This window comes from Papio anubis, chromosome 1, assembly GCF_008728515.1.
Source record: "Papio anubis isolate 15944 chromosome 1, Panubis1.0, whole genome shotgun sequence".
Lineage (NCBI taxonomy): Eukaryota > Metazoa > Chordata > Mammalia > Primates > Cercopithecidae > Papio > Papio anubis.
In genome coordinates, this window is record NC_044976.1 from 51,805,015 (window position 1) to 51,827,874 (window position 22,860).

The following is a 22,860-nucleotide window of genomic DNA, read 5'->3' on the forward strand; positions in this document are numbered from 1 at the left end:
AGGTCCGCAGCCAGGAATCCCACCCGACTTCTCCTGGCTGGGCTTCCTTGGGCCTGGCTCTCTGGCTTCCAGCTCCTTCCTCCACTTTGAAGGTTCTTTGAGCTGGGAACTAAAGCCCCAGGAGCTTTTCCCTCTTCCATCCTGCAAGTTCCTGCCGTGACTCCAAAGAGCCAAGTCCCAGTCACTGTGGATGAGGCTCAGGACTTCGAAGACCTCAGTTTGAATTCCAGCTCCAACCCTGAGGAGCTCTGTGACTTTGGGGGAGTCACTTCACCTCTCCAAGTCTATGTCCTGTACAATATAGGAGCCATACCACCCGTTTTTAAATGGTAAACTCTGGGGGAATGCTATTAGTTACCATCTTTCAAGGCCTAGTTCAGCTGTCTCCTCCTGCAGGAAGCCTTCCTTGGCCTCCTTAAAAGTCCCCTCCTTCCAGCCTCTTGGCATTCAGGGGCTGCATTCTAGCCCCTTTGGGAATTTGGACTCATTTTGCCTCACGCAGACTCTATCTACAAATTCACCCCCCATTTTGCAGGCCCAGAGATGTACAAAGGTGGGCTGCTCAGGCCCTCTTGCAGGGTGGTGTGCCAAAGAGGTGGTTAGGGGTAAGGCACGGAGACTGCTCAGGGAGGAGTAGCTTTTGTTATCCCAGCACCCAGCACCCCTCCATCCCAGGTTTAATAACGAGTTCCTCAGGGAGGAGCCGACAGCTCTCTCTCCTGTGGGGAGAACAGTTCAAAGAAATTCAGTCCGGGCAGGTGGCCTAGAATGCGAGAAACCCTCAGATGGGGAAGAAAGGGCTGAGGAAAGAACATTTTCCAGCACCTGGCCCCAACACGGCCACGGAAGCCCCACTCCATTTCTTCAGTTTCTCTTTGTGGCTACCAGGAGTCCGTTTCTAAAGGCCGTGGAGGTGGGAACACTCACCCATCTGTTCCCTTCTTGCCAGCCCTGTGTGTCTATGTGCACAGCCAGCATTGGAGGGACAGCTGCCCCTGTTTGGCAGATGAGGAAACAAGCTCAGACAAGCCATGTGTGATTGCTACTTGGTACTATCAGCAGCGCCACCACCCTTTCCACTCCAAGCTTGATGTCATTCACTTTTGTTTAATAACTCCCTGCCTGTGACTCTACCCCATGCATCTCAGAGCCATGCAGGAGCCCAGCTTGGCCATTGGAGCGCTCTTGGTTCACCTGGGCGTCACTCAGCACCCAGCTACTTCACTCCTCCATCTTGTCCAAAGCCTCACATGGAGCTGAAATGCACCAGGCCTAACATTTACAGTCCGTTTTTCCAGCTCCTAGATCACACTCCTGGTGCTTTCCGCACCACATTCCCCACTGCGGCAGACAGTGCCCTGAACTAGAGGCAGGCAGAGATCCTGACCAAGTTCTGTCATCCTGAGCTGTGTGACCTTTCCTAAGTCACTCAACTTCTCTGAGGCGGTATCCTTATCTAGAAAGTAGAATGACAAGAGAATTGCTGCTCTCTGCAGCCATCCTCACAAGGACAGTTGTTATAAAGAGCCAGGGAGATAAGGCATAACCAGCCCAGAAACACAGTTTCTATTCCTTGCCTCGTCCTCACTACTCCCACTCTAAGGAGACCACAGAACAACTCCCAGTGAGGAAATTCACAGCAATATTTTAGCAAGGCACAGCCATTTTCATAACCTCAGCAGCGCTGGGAAATGGTGCAGGGTCACGATTAGACTAGGAACTCTGGAGTCAGATGCTTAAGTTCAGGCTCCTACTTAACAACTCCATAGCTGCTAAGCAGGTAACTTAACGGTTCAGTGCCTCAGGTTTTTTGTTTTGTTTTGTTTTTTAATCTCTAAAATAGGACTATTGTGAAGATTAAAGGAGTTTATACAAGATAAGTACTTGCTGCAGTGCTTGGCACAGTTAATGGTCAGCACACATTAGTCTCATTACTTCCAATTTCACTTCTGGAACTGGTCCTCAAAACAGTCCCATGAAGTTGCTGGGGCAGGAATTATGTGAACCCAAGTGGTCAGGTGAGGAAACTGAGGCAGGAGATATAGACTCAGGCAGTCTAGTTCTGCCATGCACAAGTCTCAAAGCCAACTTTGGCTTAGGTCTGAAAGTGAACGGGAGGGAGACTGACAAACACAGTAAAAAACCAAAAGGATTCAACCTGTCCCGCTGCCCTTCCTGTGCGGCGTGGGGCTGTGGGCCTGTCCACCTGTTGCCCTCCTCCCTCAGACCCTGTCAGTGCTCCCTGGCTGCCAGGGCTGGCCTGTCTTGGAGGGCGCCCCAGCGCCTGGCACACAGCAGATGCTCGCGAATGATGAATGAATGACTGCCTGGGTCTATGTCTCTAGGAGAGCCCTGTTTTTCTGTTCCTGGAACTACATTTCTTCCACCGTGGCAACTGCCTGCTAATTAGCTCCTGGTCCCACATACACTCTGAAACCCCGTGAACTCTGAGAAGAAACTTCAAAATCAGTCGCGCACGCCCAGCAAAGGCAGCCGTTTCACGCGTGGCCTCGGGCTTCTCGGGCCCCTTCCGGGAAAAAACTCTCCCTCCTGGTACCCTCCTTCCTGGTGTGCCACATGACTCAGAGCCAGGCAGGGCTAGCAGGAAAGCACGGTCTGCTAACCAGGGTGGCTCAAAAAGGTCTTCACTGTGACTCGGCAGAAAAGCGGCGCCCGAGCCCCGCCTGCACCTACCACCCTGAGGATGTGCGCGGGGGTGTGGCCAGGGCGGGGCCAGGGCAGGGCCCCCGCGCCCAGGGAACCCGAATACCACACATCCGTCTGCTCCGCGATTGGCCGCTCCGGCCACGGGGGCCTATGGGGTGGTCCTCGCCCAGCCAATCAGGGGCCCTGGGGAGCCCATTCATTCACAAAAACTGAGCAGGAATAGGAGCGCAGTGCGGCCCAGAGCTGCGTGGAACTTTGAAACACGCGCGCGTCCCGCGGGGCCGAGGCAGGAGTCCGAGAGGGCAGTGTTTCGGGAATCCAGACTTTGCAGGGACTGCCACGTCCCCGCCCACAGCTCCGGTCTAGCCTCCCCAGCTTGGTGCGCCCTCCTCTCCAGGCCCCACCAGAACACGCCAGCTTTCCTGCCCTCTCCGGGTCGCTAAGAGCCACCCGGCCCCAAAGGAGGCGGCGCCCAGGCGGTTTCCCGGTCGCAGGCTCCAGCGGCAAGGCCCGCGCAGGTGGCAGCGCCGCGGCTGCAGCCAAGTGCGCGCCAAGCATGGTTTCCCCCACCGTTCCTCTTCTCTCCCCGGGTCTGAGCTACCCCGCCCGCCACTCACGGCAGTCGTCCTCGTCGCTGTGGTCTAAGCAGTCATCGTCCTCGTCGCATCTCCACACAGAGGGGATGCAGCGCTCGTTCCGGCACTGGAATTGATCCTTTTCGCACTCCTTGGCCGGTCCTGCGGGGGGAGGGAGCGTGAGCTGGATCAGCGGGCTCGGCCCCGCTCCCCACCATGCGGCCTGGGCCACCCGGAAGGGCCCGCTGGGGAGGAGGAAAGGGGGTGATTATGGAGACCCCGGGGCTTCGGGCACACTCCTTCTAAAGGGGGTACGATGGCAGGGGTTCCGTGGATGTCGGGCCTTTCGGTGGCACGGCGAGACCAGGCACCTACTTACAGTGTCACACGACCTGGGTGTACCCTCCATTCAGACCCACTCACCCGCACACGCGACCCATAGTTAGAGATCCGCGCAGACACAGCCCATAGGGAGTCCCCGCACTCGCGCGCCAGGCGCACTGGGAGCCGCGGGCACATCACCCTGGCAGGCAGCCCCCTCTCTCCGCCGCGCGCAGGGGTCTGCGGAAACGCATTGTCAAGCGGAGAAGCCGCCTGGCTCCGCTCATTACCGCCGCGGAGCGCGCGTGTCAAATAAACCCCAACGGCGAGAATCACACAGCTCATCCGGAACCATGAATGGCCTCCCCTTCGGCAAAGTTCCCCGCTGGCCAAGCCCCCCTGCACCCCTCCCCCAAGAGCCGCTGCCCAGAGGGCAGAGCCCTCAACACGGAGGCCCGCGGGGGCGGGGGGCAGAGGCCAAATTCAGGAATAGCCGCGTCGCGGGGAGCTTGTCCATCCCGGCGCCCCCGATAGCCCCCTGGTTCGGGAAGCCCCCCACTCTGACCCTCCCCCGGCCTCTAGGCCGCGCTTTGTTGGTGGCTAGGGCGGCGCAGAGCCGAGGCAGGAACCGGCCGCACGCACCTTGGCCGCCGAGCAGCGGATCAGCCGCTGCCGCCGCGAGATGCTGAAGCTGCAGCAGCAGCAGCAGCAGCAGCAGCGCCAGCGGCCGGAGCGCGCCCCGCTCGGGGCGGCCCATGGCGGGCCCGGGGCTCCGGCCGCCGCGCCCCGCGCTCCCCGCGCCGCCGCCGCCGCGCCTCAGTCCTCAGAGTCCTTGCCGCGGCGCCGGGGCTGCCGCTGCCCCCGCCGCCGCCGCCGCCGCCGCTGCCGCCCGCCCCGGCTCCTCGGCTGCATTTCAAGCAGGTTCGGTGACGCTCGGCGGCGGGGCGGGCTCAGGCTGGGCGCGCGGCCCCGGCCCTGCGCTGCCGCCGCCGGCGCGCGCACTCCCTCCCGCTGCCGCCTCCGCCCCACGCTCCCCTTGCCGCCGCCTCCTCGCCCTCCTCCTTCCTAGCCTTCGTCCACTCTTCTCTCAGCGGGCGCTCCACGGCCCTGCTCGGGGCTCGCCTGAGTGCTGGGCTCTGTAGACGCAGGGATGGGCCAGGGGAGCCCCTGACCCCGGAGGTAGCAGGTTCAGAGGAGGCAGCAGAGGCTTCCTGGAGGAGGTGACAGGCCGATGAAAGGCTGAGGGATGTCTAGGAGTGAGCCTGGGCGGGAGGGGAAATGATGTTCCAGTGTGAATAGGCCTGTGCAGTGTGCGCGTGGGGCGGGGGAGGGAGGGATAGGGGTGGGGTACCAAGATGTGGATGAGCAGGGAGAAACTGGGGGCGCAGGGCTGGACCCCTGCACCGGTCATGGGCTCCGGCTGGGATATTATAAATCCCTGTGGCTGGTTTGGTTTCCGTGCCCATGTGCATCTGTGCATGTTCCACGCTCATGTGATCATGGGCGGGGACGTGAGGCAGGTGGCTTGGGCCTGGTGCACAGACTATATTCATCGTCGTTAAGTACGCTCCAGGCGCCTAAGCAGAGGGGCAATCAGGGGGGCCCGCAGGGACGACAAGGAATCCTCGCTGTGATGGAGAAAGGCGAGGTCTGTGGGGGGTGGAGGGACGGAGAGGGGGGAGGGGGAGGGCAGGGAAGGGATGCCATCCCTGCCGCTAGGGGCCGCGCACCTAGGCCCGTGCTGTCCGCCCCTGCTGTCCTCTGCAGTAAGAAGGCGCCTCCTCTGGAGGGCTGCAGCCCACCTCACCCACGCTGGGGAGAACGGGTGCGGAGAACAGAGCTGGGATTCGACTTCAGCCTCAGACTTGTGAGCTGGGTCCAACCCACACAACCTTCTTTAGAGAATGAGATTCCAGGGCATTGGCCACGCAAAACAACTGGCCCGCAGGTGCCAAGAGCCAGTGTTAGGTCCACCCTGCCTCCCCTCTTGCCCCTTCACCTGCCTCACAGACGGGCGGGTGCTATTAGCCCTTGACTTGGAAACCACCCTGTCTCATCAGCAGCCTCCTGAGCCCTAGTCCCCCAAAGGGCAGCCCAGTGGCAATGTCTGTGGCTACCCCACCAGATAGGGACTTAGACCCCCAGAGAGCCCAGCAGAGTGCTCCTGCCATCATCACTCCTTTTGTCCCTTGTTCATTCAGTCATTCAGCAAGCATTTCAGGCCCTGTTCTGTGCCAACCCTGTGTTGGGCCTGCAGGTGCCTAGGTGAATCAGGCATGGTGCCAGCCCCAGAGAGGTCCCTGACTGGTGGGGAGACAGACCATTAGCACACAGAAATGCAGGCGTACTATCACCTATATGTGCCAAACGCTGTTCAAGGCTCAAGGATACAGTGTGGAAACAGGTAAGGTCCCTCCATGCTCTCCTGCAGCTATGTCTTAGTTGGAAGAGATACACACAAAATCAGGAAAACAAAAGATTATTTCAGGTCATCATAACTTCTATGGAAAAAACAAAACAGACCGATGTGAGAGCAATGGGGGTAACTGTAGAGTAAGTGATCAGGCAAGGCCTCCCGGAGGAGGTGACATTCCACTGAATGGCAAAATGGATCCTGCCCCGTGAAGATCCAGCGGAAGGGTGCTCCTGGCAGAGGGAACGGCAATGCAGAGACCTCAAGGTGGGCCGGGGCCTGGTGACAGGGAAGGAGTGGGTGCCTCAGGTGAGGCTGGAGGGAGTTGGCAAGGGCCTGACCACCAGGGCTTTGTAGGCCACAGCTGGGAGTTTGGATTCTGTGTCAAGCACAATGGTGCCTGGGACTGTGAGACAAAGATAGAAGCCTGTCTTGCCGCCCAAACTGGCTTATCCCACTCAGTCCCTCCTTCTCCTCCACTCTGTGGTCGTAGGAAAGTCAATCCTATCTCCGAGTCTCACTTTCTCATCTGGGAAATGGAAACGATAAGGAGTTTCTGAGGTTCATTCCAACTGTAAGATTAGTGTGTGGGCTAAAGTTTACAGGCAGCAGATGAAGAAAAGAAAAAGAAAGAAAAAGAGGCCAGGCGCAGTGGCTCACACCTGTAATCCCAGCACTTTGGGAGGCCAAAGCAGGCAGATCACGGGGTCAGGAGATCGAGACCATCCTGGCTAACAGGGTGAAACCCTGTCTCTACTAAAAATACAAAAAATTAGCCGGGTGTGGTGGCAGGCGCCTGTAGTCCCAGCTACTCGGGAGACTGAGGCAGGAGAATCGCGTGAACCTGGGAGGCAGAGCTTGCAGTGAGCCGAGATCGCACCACTGCACTCCAGCCTGGGCGACAGAGTGAAGACTCCGCCTCAAAAAAAAAAAAAAAGAAAGAAAAGGAAGGAAGGAAGGAAGGAAGAAAGGAAGGAAGGAAAGAAAAAAGAGAGAGAGAGAGATGGAGAGTACGGGCCTGGGGGTGAGACTGCCTGGGTCTGAGTCTGTTCATTCCCTTTCTAGTTATGTGAACTTGGGCAACTCAATCTCTGTGACTCAGTCTCTAAATGTGAAAAATGAAAAAGGTGGCAGTACTCACCTCATAGGGTAAAGATATGAGATGAGATTGTGCATGCACATCATACAGTATATTGTAGCTGCATGAGAAATGTTAGTTATTGTTACTGTTATTCAACGCAATTCCCTGTTCACAAACCCCTGATGGCTTTCCAATACCCAGAATCAAGACTGAGCCGAGGCATCCCCCGACCTCCCCAGGGGAGTCCTTGTGCGCACTATCAACACACACAGCCAGTTGCCAAAGTGGGCAACTCCTTGTCTCTCAACAGCCCCCCAGCAGAGGTTCTCCTGGCTCCTCTCAGCCTCCACCCACTTTGGGCCACTTCCCTAGGCTCCTGCAGTCCCTGGGTTTCCCTTTGTCACAGCCCTGACCACCCTGTGTTGCCACAGTCTGCTTATGCAACTGTCTCCCTCGTCACTCTGTGAGCTGCCGGAGGACAGGAGCCCGCTCTCCTGCATTCCTGGATTCTTGGCACAGGGCACATTTGACCAATGCTTGTTTCTGCCTTTATTGAAGGCTTTTGTAACCCTAGGAGGACTATGCCTTCCTCATCTTTGTCTTCAGAGGATAAATACAAGGATTGACACATAACAAGCATTAGGTAAGTTATCTTTACTTCAAAAAGTTAAAAGAAAACCACGTAAGATAATAACAATAGCCAATATTTATTTTATACTTGCTGGGGGTCAGGCACCATTCTAAATGTTTTACATTCTTTTCCCTGTTTAATCCTTACAATATCTTTATGAGGCAGGTTTTGTGTTTATCCCATTTTACAGATGAGTAAACTAAGCAGCAGAGAAGTCACACAGCTAGTAAGTGACTAAGCCAGTGTGCAAACCCAGAGGGTGGGAATTTTTCAGGGCACATAAACTGGTTAAGTTCTGTGAGGGGCAAAGGGAGAAAGTTCAGTCCTTGAAACACACAAAAACACAAGACACCAAATGGACACTGAGGTCCTGGTAAAACTTCTGCTGCCCAGGTGACTTCCAGTCCTCCCCTACCCTCCCTCTCCATCCTGGACGGACTCAAGCTTACAGATCCTCCCTACCCTGGGTTTCCAAAGAAAACTCCCAAACCCAACCCCAAATGTAATGAATTCCCCATGAGGCAGATGTAGGTGACATTTCACCTGCTGTCAGCATGGTGCCCTGCCACTCCCAAGTCCCATGTTGGCCTCCAGAGCCATGGGAGCCCCAGCAGCCTACTCTCTGCACGCTCTGCTCTTTCACTCTACCCCCAGGAACTGGAGCTTCAGACCTTTGCCAGGCTGTGCTCTCTGCTAGGCCGTGCCCTCTGCCTAAAACACTCCTGCATGGGTTGGCTTCTGTTTACTATTTGGGCCTCACTTCAAATGCCTCCTCCTCTGGGAAGCCTTCTAGTCTCCTCCAAAGAGATCCTCCCTGCTCCTCTGGGCCCCCACGGCACTGTGTGTCCCAATCTCCCTGATCACACTGGACTGTCGTTGTTGGCTCATCCATCCAATGGGAGCTCCTCCAGTCAGAAACAGGATCATCCTGGTTCTCGCTCTGTCCCCACTGATGATGCCTCTCCGGGGCCAGGGCCAGAGGGCCTTCTGTGCTCACCTGGCCCAGCCTGCTCTGGCAGGCCTTGTGCTAGGCAAGGGACACAGATGAATAAGACTCCACCTCTTCCCTGGAGGAGCTCTGGTCTGGAGGCAGAGAGAGCCTGAGACGGATAGTGTCAGCACAGGGGGACAGGAGCCAGGGAGGGGTCTGCACAAGGGCGTCAGATTCTCCCCCACCCCAGGTACCTTAGACTGTGTCACCGGCCCAGCCAGGGTCAGAGATCAGCAGCCCCAAGCCAATCACAGCCAAGCTGCAAGGGCAAGGGTGCTCTCCACCGTCCTTCACTTTCCACTTCACTCACACTTCACTTCACTTCACTGCCTTCACTTTACGCAAGTGCAGCCCCAGTCGTTCACATGGTACTGTGAGCCCATGGCGCACTTCTCCATGTCACTGTCTCTCTGTGTTTGTGTCTGTCTCTTTCCCTCTCTCCCTCTGAGCTGGCAAAGTGTCCTGATTCCTGTAAAAGAGAGATTCTAATTTATTACTGAACTCTACATAGATCCAAACTGCCGTGGTTTAAACCACTTGTTACCTGTGTGACCTGGGGAAAGTTACTTTTATGCCTCAATTCCCTCATCTGCAAAACATTGATAGCATTAGCTAATGTTTCCTAATGCTATCAATTACCTATTGCTGCAAACACATTACCCCAAAACTTAGCAGTTTCAAACAGAAATAAACATTTATTATCTCTCACAGTGTCTGTGGGCCAGGAATTGGGGAGCAGCCTGGTTGCATGGGTGTAGCTCTGGGTCTGTCATGAAGTTGCAGTCAAGATGTTGGTGAGGCCACACAGTCCTCCGAAGGTTTAACTGGGGCTAGAGAGTCTGGGCCGGCTCACTCACAAGGCTGGCAAGTCCCTTTTGGCTGGTGGCAGGAGGACTCCATTTTTCACCATGTGGCTCACTCCAGAGGACTGCATGAGTGTCCACATGACATAGCTGGCTTTCCCTAGGGAGACTGATCAAAGAAAGAGAAAGCAATGAAGTCACAATGTCTTGTATGACCTGACCATGGAAGTCATGCTCCCTCATCTCTGCAATATCCTGTTGGTTACATAGGCCAGCTCTATTCTATGTGGAAGGGAACTACGTAGGGGTGTGACTCCCAGGAGGTCTATCTGGGGGCTGTCTTGGAGTCTGGCTGCCACACACTGTCGTAGGATTTGTGAGGATGAATTAATACAGTCCTCCCTCTGTATCCATGGGGGACTGGTTTCAGGACCTCCTGCAGATCCCAAAATCCTCAGATGCTCAAGTGCTTGATAGAAAATGATGCAGTATTTGCATATAATGTATACACATCCTCCAATATACTTTACATCATCTCTAGATTATTTATAATACCTATGCAATGTAAATGCTATGTAAATAGTTGTTACATTGTATTGTTTAGGGAATAATGACAAGGATAAAAAGGCTGTACATGTTCAGTACAGATGCAATTATTTTTTCCTGAATATTTCTGATCTGAAATTGAGTGAATCCAGGATTTGAAACCCATGGATAGAGAGGGCCAACTATGTATACACTTATATAGTGTGTACTATGTACTAAAAACCCTCCTAAGAACTTAAGTACACACTATATAAGTCATTGCTATTATTATTGCCATTGTGGTTGTTCCTGCCACATAGTAAGTAAGAACTCCACAAGAATTATCTACAGTTACCATTAATATTAGCTACATTATTGCTATTAACTGCAGAATCCCTTCATTTTGCAAGGAAAGGAGAAGATGAAGGTGGTTCAGGGGTTCATAGAATAGCAGGACAGACCCAGCCTCAGTTTCTTGCCTCCTGGCCGTGTGCTTTCAGGAGGGTGGGCTCACAACTGCCTCCTCCTCCGCTGCCTTATGTAGGAGACTGAGTGGGTCCTTCTCCCTCTCTAGGCCTGGGGTGTCCATCCCTAACCTAAGGGGCTGAACTAGGTCAGTATTTCTTGTAACTGCAACCATTCCCATCTGCTTGAGTGACTTTCTCTATTTCCCCTTACCTGCTACTGTCATCCCAGGGTTCCCCTTAAATCCTTTCACTTAGTAGATTTAGCTTCATCCTAAGCAATAATCTCCATGAAATCGCAGGCTTGATATGCTCATTATCTTTTTCCAATACATATTAAAATAAATGTGTGGCTATTCACGTAAACAATGGGCCTCTGTGCACCCAGATATGTCTCTTTTCTCTAAGGGCCATCAGCTCTGAGCTCCCTGTTTATTCCAGGACTGTTGGAGGGCAGGAGCCCTGACCACTCTGCCTATGATGACAGACATTCCTCAAGGTGACTTGCAGGTGGCTCAGGCCCCGGGTGCCCACCCCCTGAGTCACATGGCCTTTGGGGGCAGACTCAGTACTTTTCTGTTTGCTTTTATTTTGGGTTAGTTTTTATTTTTAAAATTGTTTTTTATACTTTTATTGATTAACTGATTGATTGATTGGTTGAGACAGGGTCTCTCTGTGTCACCCAGGCTGGGGTGCAGCGGTGCCATCTCAGCTCACTGCAACCTCTGCCCACCCCAACCCTCCACCAGCCCCAGGCTCAAGCAATCCTTCCACCTCAGCCTCCTGAGTAGCTGGGACTACAGAGGCACACCACCACACCCAGCTAATTTTTTTTTTTTTTAAGTCTTTTTAAAGAGACAGAGTTTCACCATGTTGCCCAGGTTGGTCTTGAGCTCCTGAGCTCAGGCTATCCACCTGCCTTAGCCTCCGAAAGTGCTGGGAGTATAGGGATGAGCCACCTGGAAATCCCCTTCCTTCCTCCCTGCCAGCCCCAGAAATCACCATTCTACTTCCTGTATTTATGAATTTGGCTACTCTAGGCACCTCATGTAAGTGGAATCATACAATATTTATCCTTATGTGAGTGACTTATTTCACTTAGCATAACAGTGTCAAGGTTCATCCATGTTGTAGCGCATGTCACAATTTCCTTCCTTTTTAAGGATCGGAATACTCCATTGTATGTCTATTCCACATTTTCTTTCTTCATTCATCCATCAAAGGACAGTCGGGTTGGTTCCACATTTTAGCTACTGTGTATAATGCTGCTATAAACATGAGTGTACACATATCTCTTCAAGTCGTTGCCTTCAGTTCTTTTGAATATACTCAGAAGTGGAATTGCTGGATCATACTGTGATTCTAGTTTTTATTTTTTGGGGAACCACCATAGTGTTTTCCACAGCAGTTGTATCATTTTATGTCCCTACCAACAATGTGTAAGAATTCCAGTTTCTCCACGTCCTGGCCGGAACTTGTTATTTTCTGCTTTTGTTTGTTTGCTTGTTTTAACACAGATCTTAACGAATGTGAGGTTTTTTCCTCATTGCGGTTTTAATTTGCATTTCCTTGATAATTAGTGATACTGAGCATATTTTCTTTTTTTTTTTTTTTTTTTTTTTTTTTTTTTTTTTTTTTTTTTGAGACGGAGTCTTGCTCTGTCACCCAGGCTGGAGTGCAGTGGCCAGATCTCAGCTCACTGCAAGCCCCGCCTCCCGGGTTCACGCCATTCTCCTGCCTCAGCCTCCCGAGTAGCTGGGACTACAGGCGCCCGCCACCTCGCCCGGCTAGTTTTTTTGTAGTTTTTTTAGTAGAGACGGGGTTTCACCGGGTTAGCCAGGATGGTCTCGATCTCCTGACCTCGTGATCCGCCCGTCTCGGCCTCCCAAAGTGCTGGGATTACAGGCTTGAGCCACCGCGCCCGGCAATACTGAGCATATTTTCATATGCTTATTGGCCATGTGTATATCTTCTTTGGAGAAATGTCTATTAAAGTCCTTTGCCCATTTTTCAATTGGGCTGTTTAGTTTTTTGTTGTTGAGTTGTAGGAATTCTTATATATTTTAGCTATTAACCCCTTATCAGGGGTTAATATTTTCTCCCATCCCATTGGCAGCCTTTTCACTCTATTGATTCTGTCCTTTAATACACAGAATTTTTCAATTTTGATGTAGTTCAATCTATTTTCTCTTTTGTTGTCTGTGCATTTGGTGTCATGTTCCGAAAATATTTCTATGTGATCATAATAAAGTAAATGCTATTTGTAGTGTGCCATGATGAATACTTTTTTCCTGCATGCCTTTGTGTTTTCCCTGGAATTAATAATTGTTATATTTTGCTTTATTGCTTTGTTTCTTTCTTAGTTTTCTATGTATTTATCTCTCCTTCCTCCCTAAACTCTCCCTCATTTGTGTAAATCTCCTCCTACTACAATCACCCACATTCAATACAGTAATCCCCACTTATCCGAAGTTTCACTTTCCGCAGATTTATTTACTTGAGGTCAACCATGGTCCAAAAATTTTAAATGGAAAATTCCAGAAATAAACAATTTGTAAGTTTTCAGTGGCGTGCTATTCTGAGTGGCACGATGAAATCTTGTGCTGTCTGGCTTCGTCCCACCTGGAATGTGAATCATCCCTTTGTCCAGTGGATCCGCGCTGTAGACACTACTCTCCCATCAGTCACTCAGCAGCCGCCCCAGTTACTGCATTAACTGTCGCAGGATCGCAGCGCTTCTGTTCAAGTAATTCTTATTTTACTTCATTACGGACCCCAAAGTGCAAGAGGAGTGTTGCTGGTGATTCCAATATGCCAAAGGGAAGCTGTAAAGTACTTCCTTTAAGTAGAAAGGTGAAAGTACTTGACTTAATAAGAAAATTTAAAAAACAAAATTGTGTGCTGTGGTTGCTAAGATCTACAGTAAGAATGATTCTATTCATGAAATTGTGAAGAAGGAAAGAAATTTGTGCTAGTTTTGCTGTTGCACCTCAAGCTGCAAAAGTTACAACACCTGTGTGTGATGAATGCTTAGTAATGATGGAAAAGGCATTAAATTTGTGGGTGCTAGACACGAACAGAAACGTGTTCTGATTGACGGTAATCAGGTTCCACTGGGGGTATTGGAACGCATCCCCGAGGATAATGGGGGACTACCGTATTCTACCAACTTATTCCTCTTGAAGAGTTCCCTTTGGATTTCTGACTGCCATGTCCTGGACTGGTTGATGACAAGGCCAGCTGCCCTGGTTGTCACCTGGAGACTGTTCTGCACTTTTCTCCTGGGTCGAACCCCTCACTTGCTGGATCCCATGTCCTCCCCTTCTGGGTTGACTGCCTTATTTGGGGGAACATATACCCATAGCTTTCTTTTTGTTTTATTTTTTATTTACCTATTTATTTATTTTATTTTATTTTTTGAGACGGAGTCTCCCTCTGTTGCCCAGTCTGGAATGCAGTGGTGTGACCTCTCACTGCAGCCTCTACCTCCCAGGTTCAAGCAATTCTCCTGCGTCAGCCTCCCAAGTAGCTAGGACTACAGGTGCATGCCCCCATGTCTGGCTAATATTTGTATTTCTAGTAGAGATGGGGTTTCTCCATGTTGTCCAGGCTAGTCTCAAATTCCTGACTTCAGGTGATCCAACCACCTTGGCCTCCCAAAGTGCTGGGATTACAGGCGTGAGCCACCACGCCTGGCCACATATATACCTATACTTTTCTAAAAGGATGTGTTTGAGGTGAAATCTTAAGACCTTGCATTTCTAAAAGTGCCTCACATTTAATCAGATAGTTTGACCAGGTATAAATTCCTAAACTGGAAATATTTTTCCCTCTGACTTTTGAAGGCTTGCTCCATTGTCTTCTAGTTTCTGCTGAAAAGTCCAAGGCCATTCTGTAGAGACTCTGCTCTCTCTTTCTGGAAGCTGTGTCCTCAGTAGGTCTTTTCTTTTAAGAGAAGGGATCTCATTGCCGCCTACGCTGGAGTTCAGTGACACAGTCATCGCTCACTGCAGGCTTGACCTCCTGGGCGCGAGGATCCTCCTGCCCCAGCCCCCTGAGTCGTTGGGACTACAGGCTCATACCACCATGCCTGCTCAGCCTTAGTGTGTCCTGAAGTGAATCGATTTCCATTCACTGTGCTGGGCACCCAGTGAGTCCTCACCAACAAACTAATCATCTTCATTTTGGAGAAAATTTAAAAGAAGTACCTCTATAATGATTTTATTTTTTCTTTCAGGAACTCCTTAATTATTCAAATACTGGCCCTCCTGGACCAGTTCTCTATATTTCTTATATCTTTTTTTCACCTATTTTTCATCCCATTTTGCTCTTCATTCTGGAAATTTTCTTCAACTCTTCAACAGTTTTTTGTTGTTTTTCAGAAATGTATCTTATCGTATTTCCAAAAGCCTTTTGTTTGTTCTTTGACTATTCTGCTTTTTAGAGTATCTCGTTCTTTTTTCATGGATGCAATATTTTCTCTTATTTCTTTGAGGATGTTAGTAATGTTTTACTGTTGTTTCTGTTGAAGTGTTTCTCACCATGCCTAATCTCTTCTTTGTCCAAGTTAATTTTTTTTCTGATTGTTGAAAAGACAAGTCACAAACTGGGAGAATATATTATAGCACAAATAATGCACAAAGCATTACTATCCAGAATACATAAAGAATTCTTACAAATCAGTAAGAAGACAACTCAATTAAAAAAGAGCGAAATATATGAATGAGAATTTCACAGCAGAAAAATATGAATGAAAAATAAACCACAAGAAAAGACTCTCAGCCTTATAGAAATCAGGAAAATGTAAATTAAGACCACAGGAAGATTTTCCATGGAAAAGGAGTCCCACAGTGGCAAGCATGGCAGAGGCAGGAATCAGCGGGGATCCTTATATGCTTTTAATGCAGTGTAAATTGCTGAAACCGCTTTAGAATATTGCGATTTCATTACTAAGTGTAAACCCTAGAGATACACATGCATGCAAGCACCCAGAGACAGGAGCAAGGATATTCATAGCAGTGCTGTTTATTGTGATAAAAACATGGAAACCACCCTAATGTCCTTAACAGTAAAATGAATTAATTGTGGCATCACCATATAATGAAATCCTATACAGCAGTGGCAGTGAGTCTATCATAGCTGTGGCCGACTACAAGAAGGAATCATAGAATTATAATGCGGAGTGAGAAAAGCCTGTTGCAGAGGACTACGTACAACAGGATCTGACACTTGTAAGGCTTCGAAACAAGCAAAATTAAATGATATTGTTTAGGTTTTCATACATATGTGATAAAAGTATGTTTGTTTGTTTTTAATGAGAAAATGAGTCACAGAATTTAAGGTAGTAGTTACTTCTGTAGGGAAGGCAGGGGAATGGGACAAGGAAGAAGCTCACAGCATTGGTCATGCTCTCATGCTGAAGTTGGGTTCAAAGGTGCTCATTATTACAATGCTTCATAATGATGGCCATACTTTTGGTGTTTCTAGGACAATCTTGGTTTACACCTGTTGTCTCAACATAATTATTCAGTGTAAGCCTTTACTTTCTCAGAAAGGTCCTAATGTAGATAATAAATGATTTTGGCCAACATTTCTTATAAAATGCAACATGCATCTCTTTTTTATGTACCTATTATTCCATAATAGGTACAGTTGTTTTTTGTTTTTGTTTTTAGTTGTTTTTTGTTTGTTTTGGTTTGTTGTTGTTGTTGTTGTTTGTTTCTTTGAGACAAGTCTCTCTCTGTTGTCCAAGCTAGAGTGAAGTGGCACGATCTGAGCTCACTGCAACCTCCGCCTCCAAGTTCAAGTGATTCTTGTGCCTCAGCTTATCGAGTAGCTGGGACTACAGGTGCCCGCCACCATCCCTGACTAAATTTTTGTATATTTAGTAGAGACAGGGTTTTGCCATGTTGCCCAGGCTGATCTCGAACTCCTGGCTTCAAGTGATCTACCCACCTAAGCCTCCCAAGGGTAGGATCACGCTAAGATTATAGGCGTAAATCACCGCACCTGGCCTCCATAATCGATACAGATTTTTAATACTGGGGCCACAGCCTGGCCATAGTCTCATGGGATGTTTGTGGTTGGGCCTTGACAACCTTGTGAACCAGCCTGGGCAACTGTCCTTGGGACCTCAATGAACCAAGCCCTGGAGCACCCAGTCCCCAGACCCCTCTGACCTCTCTGACTCCCTGTGCCCTGGACCCCACACCTCACCTGTCGTGGTCCCCACCCTGTCCTCTCCTCCACTTCTCACTGCCTGTGGAGCCATCTTCCAGGGGCCCTGAAACCTCACCCACAGTCCAGGTCCACCCAGGGCCCCTGTGCCAGGCCGCATGCTGGGTGATGTTGGGGACCCATCTTGGGGGCAGCTGGAGGTGGAAACTGTGACAACCCAGTGGATCAGGGCTGTGGCACACACCGGGCTGTGACACTGCAGAGGAGAGGGCTTAGCCCAACCTGGGGCCCAGGGAAGGCTGCCTGGAGCTGTTTTGAAGTCTGATGGGAGTGAGCTGGGTGGGGAAAGTCGGGGGAAGAGTGCTCCAGGCAGACAGGACCAGGTGCAGACAGCAGGGTAAGGAGGCACAGGCTGGGGATGCAGCTCACAGGTCGCTGTGAACAGAGCACAGGGCAGTGCCTGGCAGAAGTGGGGCTGGAAAGGGCGCCTCCTGGAGCCTCGAATGCCAAGCCCAGCATCTTGGACTGTATCCTGAAGGCAGCAAGGAAGCGCTGAAGGCATTAGAGTGAAGCGAGGAGCACTATCAGGCCAGGTGAGTCATATCAAGTGAGGTGAGAGCGAAATTGGGAGAGAGAAGGGGAAGGAGACAAGGCAGCAGAGACATTTGATTGTTCTGCTTCATCTTGGAAACCCACTCCCTGACAGCCTCCTCCCCCTGTCCTGCACCGACCACCCCTACACCTGTCCATACACACACTGCAGAGCCGGTAGGGGAGGAATAGCTCTGTGGTCTTGTGTGCAGGTGCTTCCTGGGTTCACACCCCAGCCTTGCCACATGTCCTACCTGTGTAACTTTGGGCAGGTGGCTCAATGTCTCCATGTGTCCAGTTTCTTTGTAAAATGAGGATGATGGAAGTACTTACCTCACTGAAGCTTAACTGAATCACAGGGGCCTGGCACATAGTAAGCTTTCAATCACTGTGAGCCGTCATGGTCACTGGGGTGACACCACCTGCTCTCCTCCAAAACAGAGGAGACTATACCCGAGGAAGAAGAAACTGGAGAAAGAACAGGAAGGTTTGGTGGCAGTGACTAGTCTCGAGACAGTGGTCCCCAGCACAGGGCTGGATGTGTCCCCACCAGTACACAGGCCCAGATGCAAGGCCTCTGGTGTGTCTGCTGCTGCATCCTCCGTTCCTAGGGTGGTGACTCAATAAATATATGTGCTGAGTGAATGAAATGTCATGACTTCCAGATGACTTTCAGGTACCCCACTGATGTGGTTTGACTGTGTCCCCACCTAAATCTCATCTTGAATTGTAGTTCCCACAATCAGGTGTTGTGGGAGGGACATGAATCATAGGGGTGGGTTTTTCCCATGCTGTTTTCGTGATAGTGACTAAGTCTCACAAGATCTGATGGTTTTATAAAGGGCAGTTCTCCTACACACGCTTTCTTGGCTGCTGCCATGTAAGATGTGCTTTTGCTCCTCCTTCATCTGCTGCCATGATTGTGAGGCCTCCTCAGCCACATGGAACTGTGAGTCCATTAAACCTCTTTTTCTTTATAAATAATCCAGTCTCATGTATGTCTTTATAGCAGCATGAGAACAGACTAATACACCCACTTACAAATAAAGCCCTGAGGTCTCTTCCCCACCCCTGCTTGGGTGGGTGCTGTGAGTGGAATGTGTAGTCCCTGATGCACCATCTCCAGCCCTTATGGTTTATGGTTCCTCACTGGGCTGTGTCCAGCAACATCTATACTGCTGTCTCCCCTACCCTGGGCTGTCCCTGCTTTTGCCACTTTCCCGGGTAGTGGGTGAGGACTGAGGGACACCCAGCCCCAGCCTGGGGCCCAGGGACCAGGAGACACCTTGGGAGGATTGGGTCACTTCAGGCAATTCCCTTCACCTCTCTGAGCCTCTTGAAAATGGGCAGAATGATCCCTAGGTGTCAGAGGTGTGGAGAGCATCATGGGAGATGATATCCCTGAAGTGAGGCACATTGTGATCTGTATATCAGCATTGCCAGGCTAGGACTAGGGTAAACCTGTGAGGCACCTGGGGTGCAAGTTCTCCCTGGGTCTGGCCCTGTGCTCAGTAAATGCTGGTAAATGCCGTCTTTTACTACGTAAGGGGCAAGGCTGTCAAGAGTGCCTGGAGCAATGGCCTGCAGCCAGGCCTGGAGACAGGGTCTTCCTGGGTTGGGGATGGTTTGAAGCTCAAGTGGCAAGAAGAAAACCGGAGCCAGGAATCAGACCAAGAGGCCCCCTCCCACTCAGGACCACCCTCTCCCCACCCCTCACCCCGTTCTCCCTAGGAGCCCAATAGACACATCATTTCTCTTCCCCTCCCTGAGTGAGCTCCAGCGGGGGATTGTGGCCTGGTTTCCCAGGCTCTGCCCCTTGAACCCCCAACCTGTCTCCGAGGAGATGCCTTCCCAGCCTCAGGCCACAGTCCGCCCAGCCCACCCTGGGAATGACCCAGCACCGACACCAGATGGCACTTCTGTATGTGAGTGTGTTTCTACATGACTGTACGTGTGTGCATATCCACGTGTGGAGAGGGCTATTTCTTCATGTGATCTTGTATGGATAGCTGAGTCTGTGTGCGCTTGGAAGTATGCTATGTGTGTGCCTGTGTGTGTGTGTCTCTGTGTGTAAGCTCCCAGATGTCAACTTGTTGCTTGCGTCACCATTAGCATGTACCCGGGTGTCCTGGTTGGAGGGTCATGTGTATGTGCCTGTGCCTTTGTGTAACTGGCCCTTGGGGTGTCTGGATGTACCCTAGGTGAAGAGAGCTTTGCTATACGTCTGTGTGGTTGTATGCTTCTGAGTGTGTTGCTGTGCATTTGGAGGGGTTTGTGTAAAATTACTAGGTGCCTAGTCTAGGAGCTGAGACAAACAAGACAATCACAGTGGTGGTTGGTGCTGTGCATCCATGGAGTTTCAGAGGAAGGGAAGATGAACCCTACCTGCAGGGAGATGGAAGTCTTTCCAGAGGAGAGTGGGAGAGCCTTCAGACGGAGGGAACCGCAGGAAAACAGGTGCAGAAGTTGGAAAGCACGTATTGAAGCAAAGCTGGAGATGTCTCCTCACTTAAGAAGACCTGGAATGGTGGGATATAGGACAGGAGAAGGCAAAGAGTATGTTCAGTATGGTCATGGCTTCTGCGGGGCCTGCTGTGGGATCCCAGGTCTAGGCTCTGGAAACTGAGGGAGAGGGACAGCCCTGGTGAGGATGGAGAACAGGCAGCATCAGCTGGACCAGCCCTGCCCCAGGTTTCTAGGGAGATGGATGGCATAGCTCCTGAATTGATCTTAGGCTGATACTTCTCTTTCCCAGCGGTGATGGCCTGTTTACCCAACCAGACCCAACCAGATCCTAGGGTGGGGCTGGAGTGAGGGGGATGGGGAGCTGTCTGGGACAGGAATCCCTGAGCCCTGCATCCTCATTGCTGGCTCTGCTGCTGACATCATAATGCTGGAGGTAGGAGAAAAGCCCATGGGGATTTCAGATCCAGCATGTCCCATCAGGCTGGTGCTCTGCGCTCATGAGTAGTGGGTAAAAAAAATAAGGACTTGGGAGCCGAAGGCTTGGATTTAAACCCTGACTCTACCACACACTTGTCTGTGACCTTGGGCAAATCACTTCAGTTTCTCTGTGCCTCAGTTTCCTGATCTATAATCGGGGGATGATAATAGCACTGATGCCTGTCAATAGTATTGATGTGTGGATTAAACTAGTAATATGTTAAAAATGCTTATAATAGCACCTGGCCCAATAACGAAAAGCGATGGAAACATTAGCTACTATCGTATTATTATTTTCTTACATTCTCACAACCACTATATGAGGCCCATATTATTTCCTTCACTTCAAGAACACAGCCTTTAGACTCACCCAGGCCTTGGTCTGAGTCCTGACTCTGAATCCACTCCTAGCTGTGTGAACCCGGGAAAGCTGCTTCCCCTCTCTGCATTTCAGAGTCCCCATGCATGGAATGAGGCTGCTGTCAGGAATGAATGGAATGATACATGCAAGGTTCTGAGCCGGGTGCCTGAGGCAGGGTACACATTTCTGACGGATCATACAAGGTGAGGACCCAGAACCAGCATAGTTAAGTGACTTGGCCAGGGTCTCAGGGCTAGTAAGGAGCGGGGCTGGAACTGGAATGTGGAGGGTCTGATCAGAGACCCAGGGGCCTCTCCCCTGCCAGGCTGCCTCTCCTTTGGGTCTTGGCGTCCCCATCTGTAAGGCGAGTTGCTACACTGAGAGGGCTTGCTGGGTGGGTCAGCGAGGAGGGAGAGTGCTGAGTTCAGACTGCAGGGCTGGAAGGGAGTGGAGGAAGCCCAAACCCCCAACCAGGACCAGAATTATGGTCCCGTGACCAGAGCCTTCTGCTCTACCCAGAGATCTGCCCCTGTACCCAGCCCCTCACCAGAACAGGCTCCCTGGTGGGGGCCCCTAGTGCCACATATTTCTCCATCTGTTCCCTACCAATCATCCTGTGAACTTGGGTGAGTCTCTCAACCTCCCCCAGCTTTGGCGGCCTCATCTGGGCACCACTCAAGCTCACTGCTGGTGGAAGTGCCTGACTTGTACATCAATGGCTAGCACTTGCTGGGTACCTGCTGGGTGCCAGGCTCTTTTCTAGGCACTTTACCTGCATTAATTAAGTTGGGTACCAGCCCTGTAAGTGGCATACTGCTCCCAGGATGGGATGAGGTCCTACACGCTGGGTGGGGGAACAAAGTAGATAACAGAAGAAAATTGCTATGAACGGGGCTGGACACCTGGTAAATGCTACATACCTGTTTATTTCCTTGTTATTATTATTGCCAGGACTTCCAAGTTGGTTTTTGTTTTGTTTTGTGTTAGAGATGAGGTCTCACTATGTTGTTCAGGCTGAATTCAAACTCTAGGCTCAAGCAATCCCCTTGTCTCAGCTTCTTGAGTAGCTGGGGCTACTGGTGTGAGCCACCACACTCGTCTCTGGCACTTCCAAGTTTACGAAACACCAGGACCTCCATGCTTCTCTGGGAAAGTGGGACACAGGGAGAAGGCATTATTACTCTCATTTTTGCTGCATTCATCTGTTCTCCATTCATTCATTCATCAACCCAGCATCCATCCAAGGACCAGGCCTGGGCCAGGTGCTCTGGAGACCCTGACAAGAGGCTGGGGGCTTCTAGCTTTGCTCAGGGGCAGAGAGCCCACTGGCCTTCAGGGCTTGGGGAGTGAGACCCACTCCAGCGGGTGGTTGCCTGACAGGGATGAGGACCCAATGAGACCAGATCTTCTGATTCTTCAATAAAAGCTTTTAAGAAAATAGATCTAGATTTTTGTGTAAAATATCCTGATCTTTTATCTTTTAAATGTTTGCAACCAATTTGATAAAAACAAGCACAGGGGCTCACGCATGTAATCCCAGCACTTTGGGAGGCTGAGATGGGAGAATTGCTTGGACTTCAAGACCAGCATGGGCAACATAGTGAGACCTCATCTCTACTAAAAATAAAAAATTAGCCAGACATGGTGATGCATGCCCATAGTCTCAGCTACTCTGAAAGTTGAGTCTGGGAGATCCAGGCTGCAGTGAGCTGTAATCGCACCACTGCATGCCAGCCTGGGCAACAGAGTGAGATGCTGACTCAAACAAACAAGCAAAAAAAGAGAAGAAAGAAAGCTACTGTGCAGGCTGTGTCCTGTCCATGGAATGAATGTTTAACACCCTCCCATAGCCCTCATCACCCTGTAACCCTGGCCTGGCATTCCAGACCCTTCTGTATTTGGGCCTTGCTCTCCTCCCCTCGCCTCACCTCTTGAGGACCTTGCTCTGGGATGCCCACCATCTGTCACACCTTCTTCTTTCCCAAGCCCGATCACACCTGAGTCTTTGCATATGCTGTGCACCCTACCTTTTATTTGTCCGTTGCCTAATTTTTGAGGCCATGTACACAGGTGCTGCTCTACACACAGAGATTCAAAAGCAAGCAGAAAGGACAAAGACCCTCCCCTCAGAGAACTTACATTCTAGGGGGGAGCCAGAAAATAAAGAAATCAGGAAAATCATGACCGATGGCAATAAGGACTATGCACAAAAACTAAAGCAGGGAATGGGGGCTGGGGCTGCTGAGGCAAGGAGAACGCTGGAATTTTAAACAAGGCTGCCACGGAAGCTCTTGGTGGGCCGGGCCCAGCCCAGGAC

At 50.8% G+C, this 22,860-nt stretch overlaps 1 protein-coding gene and 1 long non-coding RNA gene across 12 annotated transcripts in view; both read right to left on the reverse strand.

Moving 5' to 3' along the window:
* The window catches only part of LRP8 (LDL receptor related protein 8), an 84,652-nt gene extending 80,174 nt beyond the window's left edge, over nt 1-4,478 (reverse strand). For 5 of the 11 annotated variants that reach the window (XM_009208842.3, XM_009208839.3, XM_009208838.4 and 2 more), the window contains exons 1-2: nt 4,206-4,468; nt 3,285-3,404 (exon numbers count right to left, since the gene is read on the reverse strand). In XM_009208842.3, coding sequence (XP_009207106.1) covers nt 3,285-3,404; nt 4,206-4,320 — 235 coding nt within the window. In that variant the 5' untranslated portion in view covers nt 4,321-4,468. Of the gene's footprint in view, nt 1-3,284; nt 3,405-4,205 lie in introns of all 11 variants that reach the window. The other 6 variants (XM_009208829.3, XM_009208811.3, XM_009208824.4 and 3 more) reach the window with 2 other exon arrangements.
* Nucleotides 4,479-9,347: 4,869 nt separating this feature from the next.
* LOC103885289 lies at nt 9,348-22,033 on the reverse strand. The gene is made up of 3 exons (XR_648310.4): nt 19,625-22,033; nt 17,573-17,707; nt 9,348-9,651 (listed from the first exon to the last, which is right to left on the reverse strand). It is a non-coding gene; the product is annotated as an uncharacterized LOC103885289 (long non-coding RNA).
* Nucleotides 22,034-22,860: the final 827 nt, after the last annotated feature.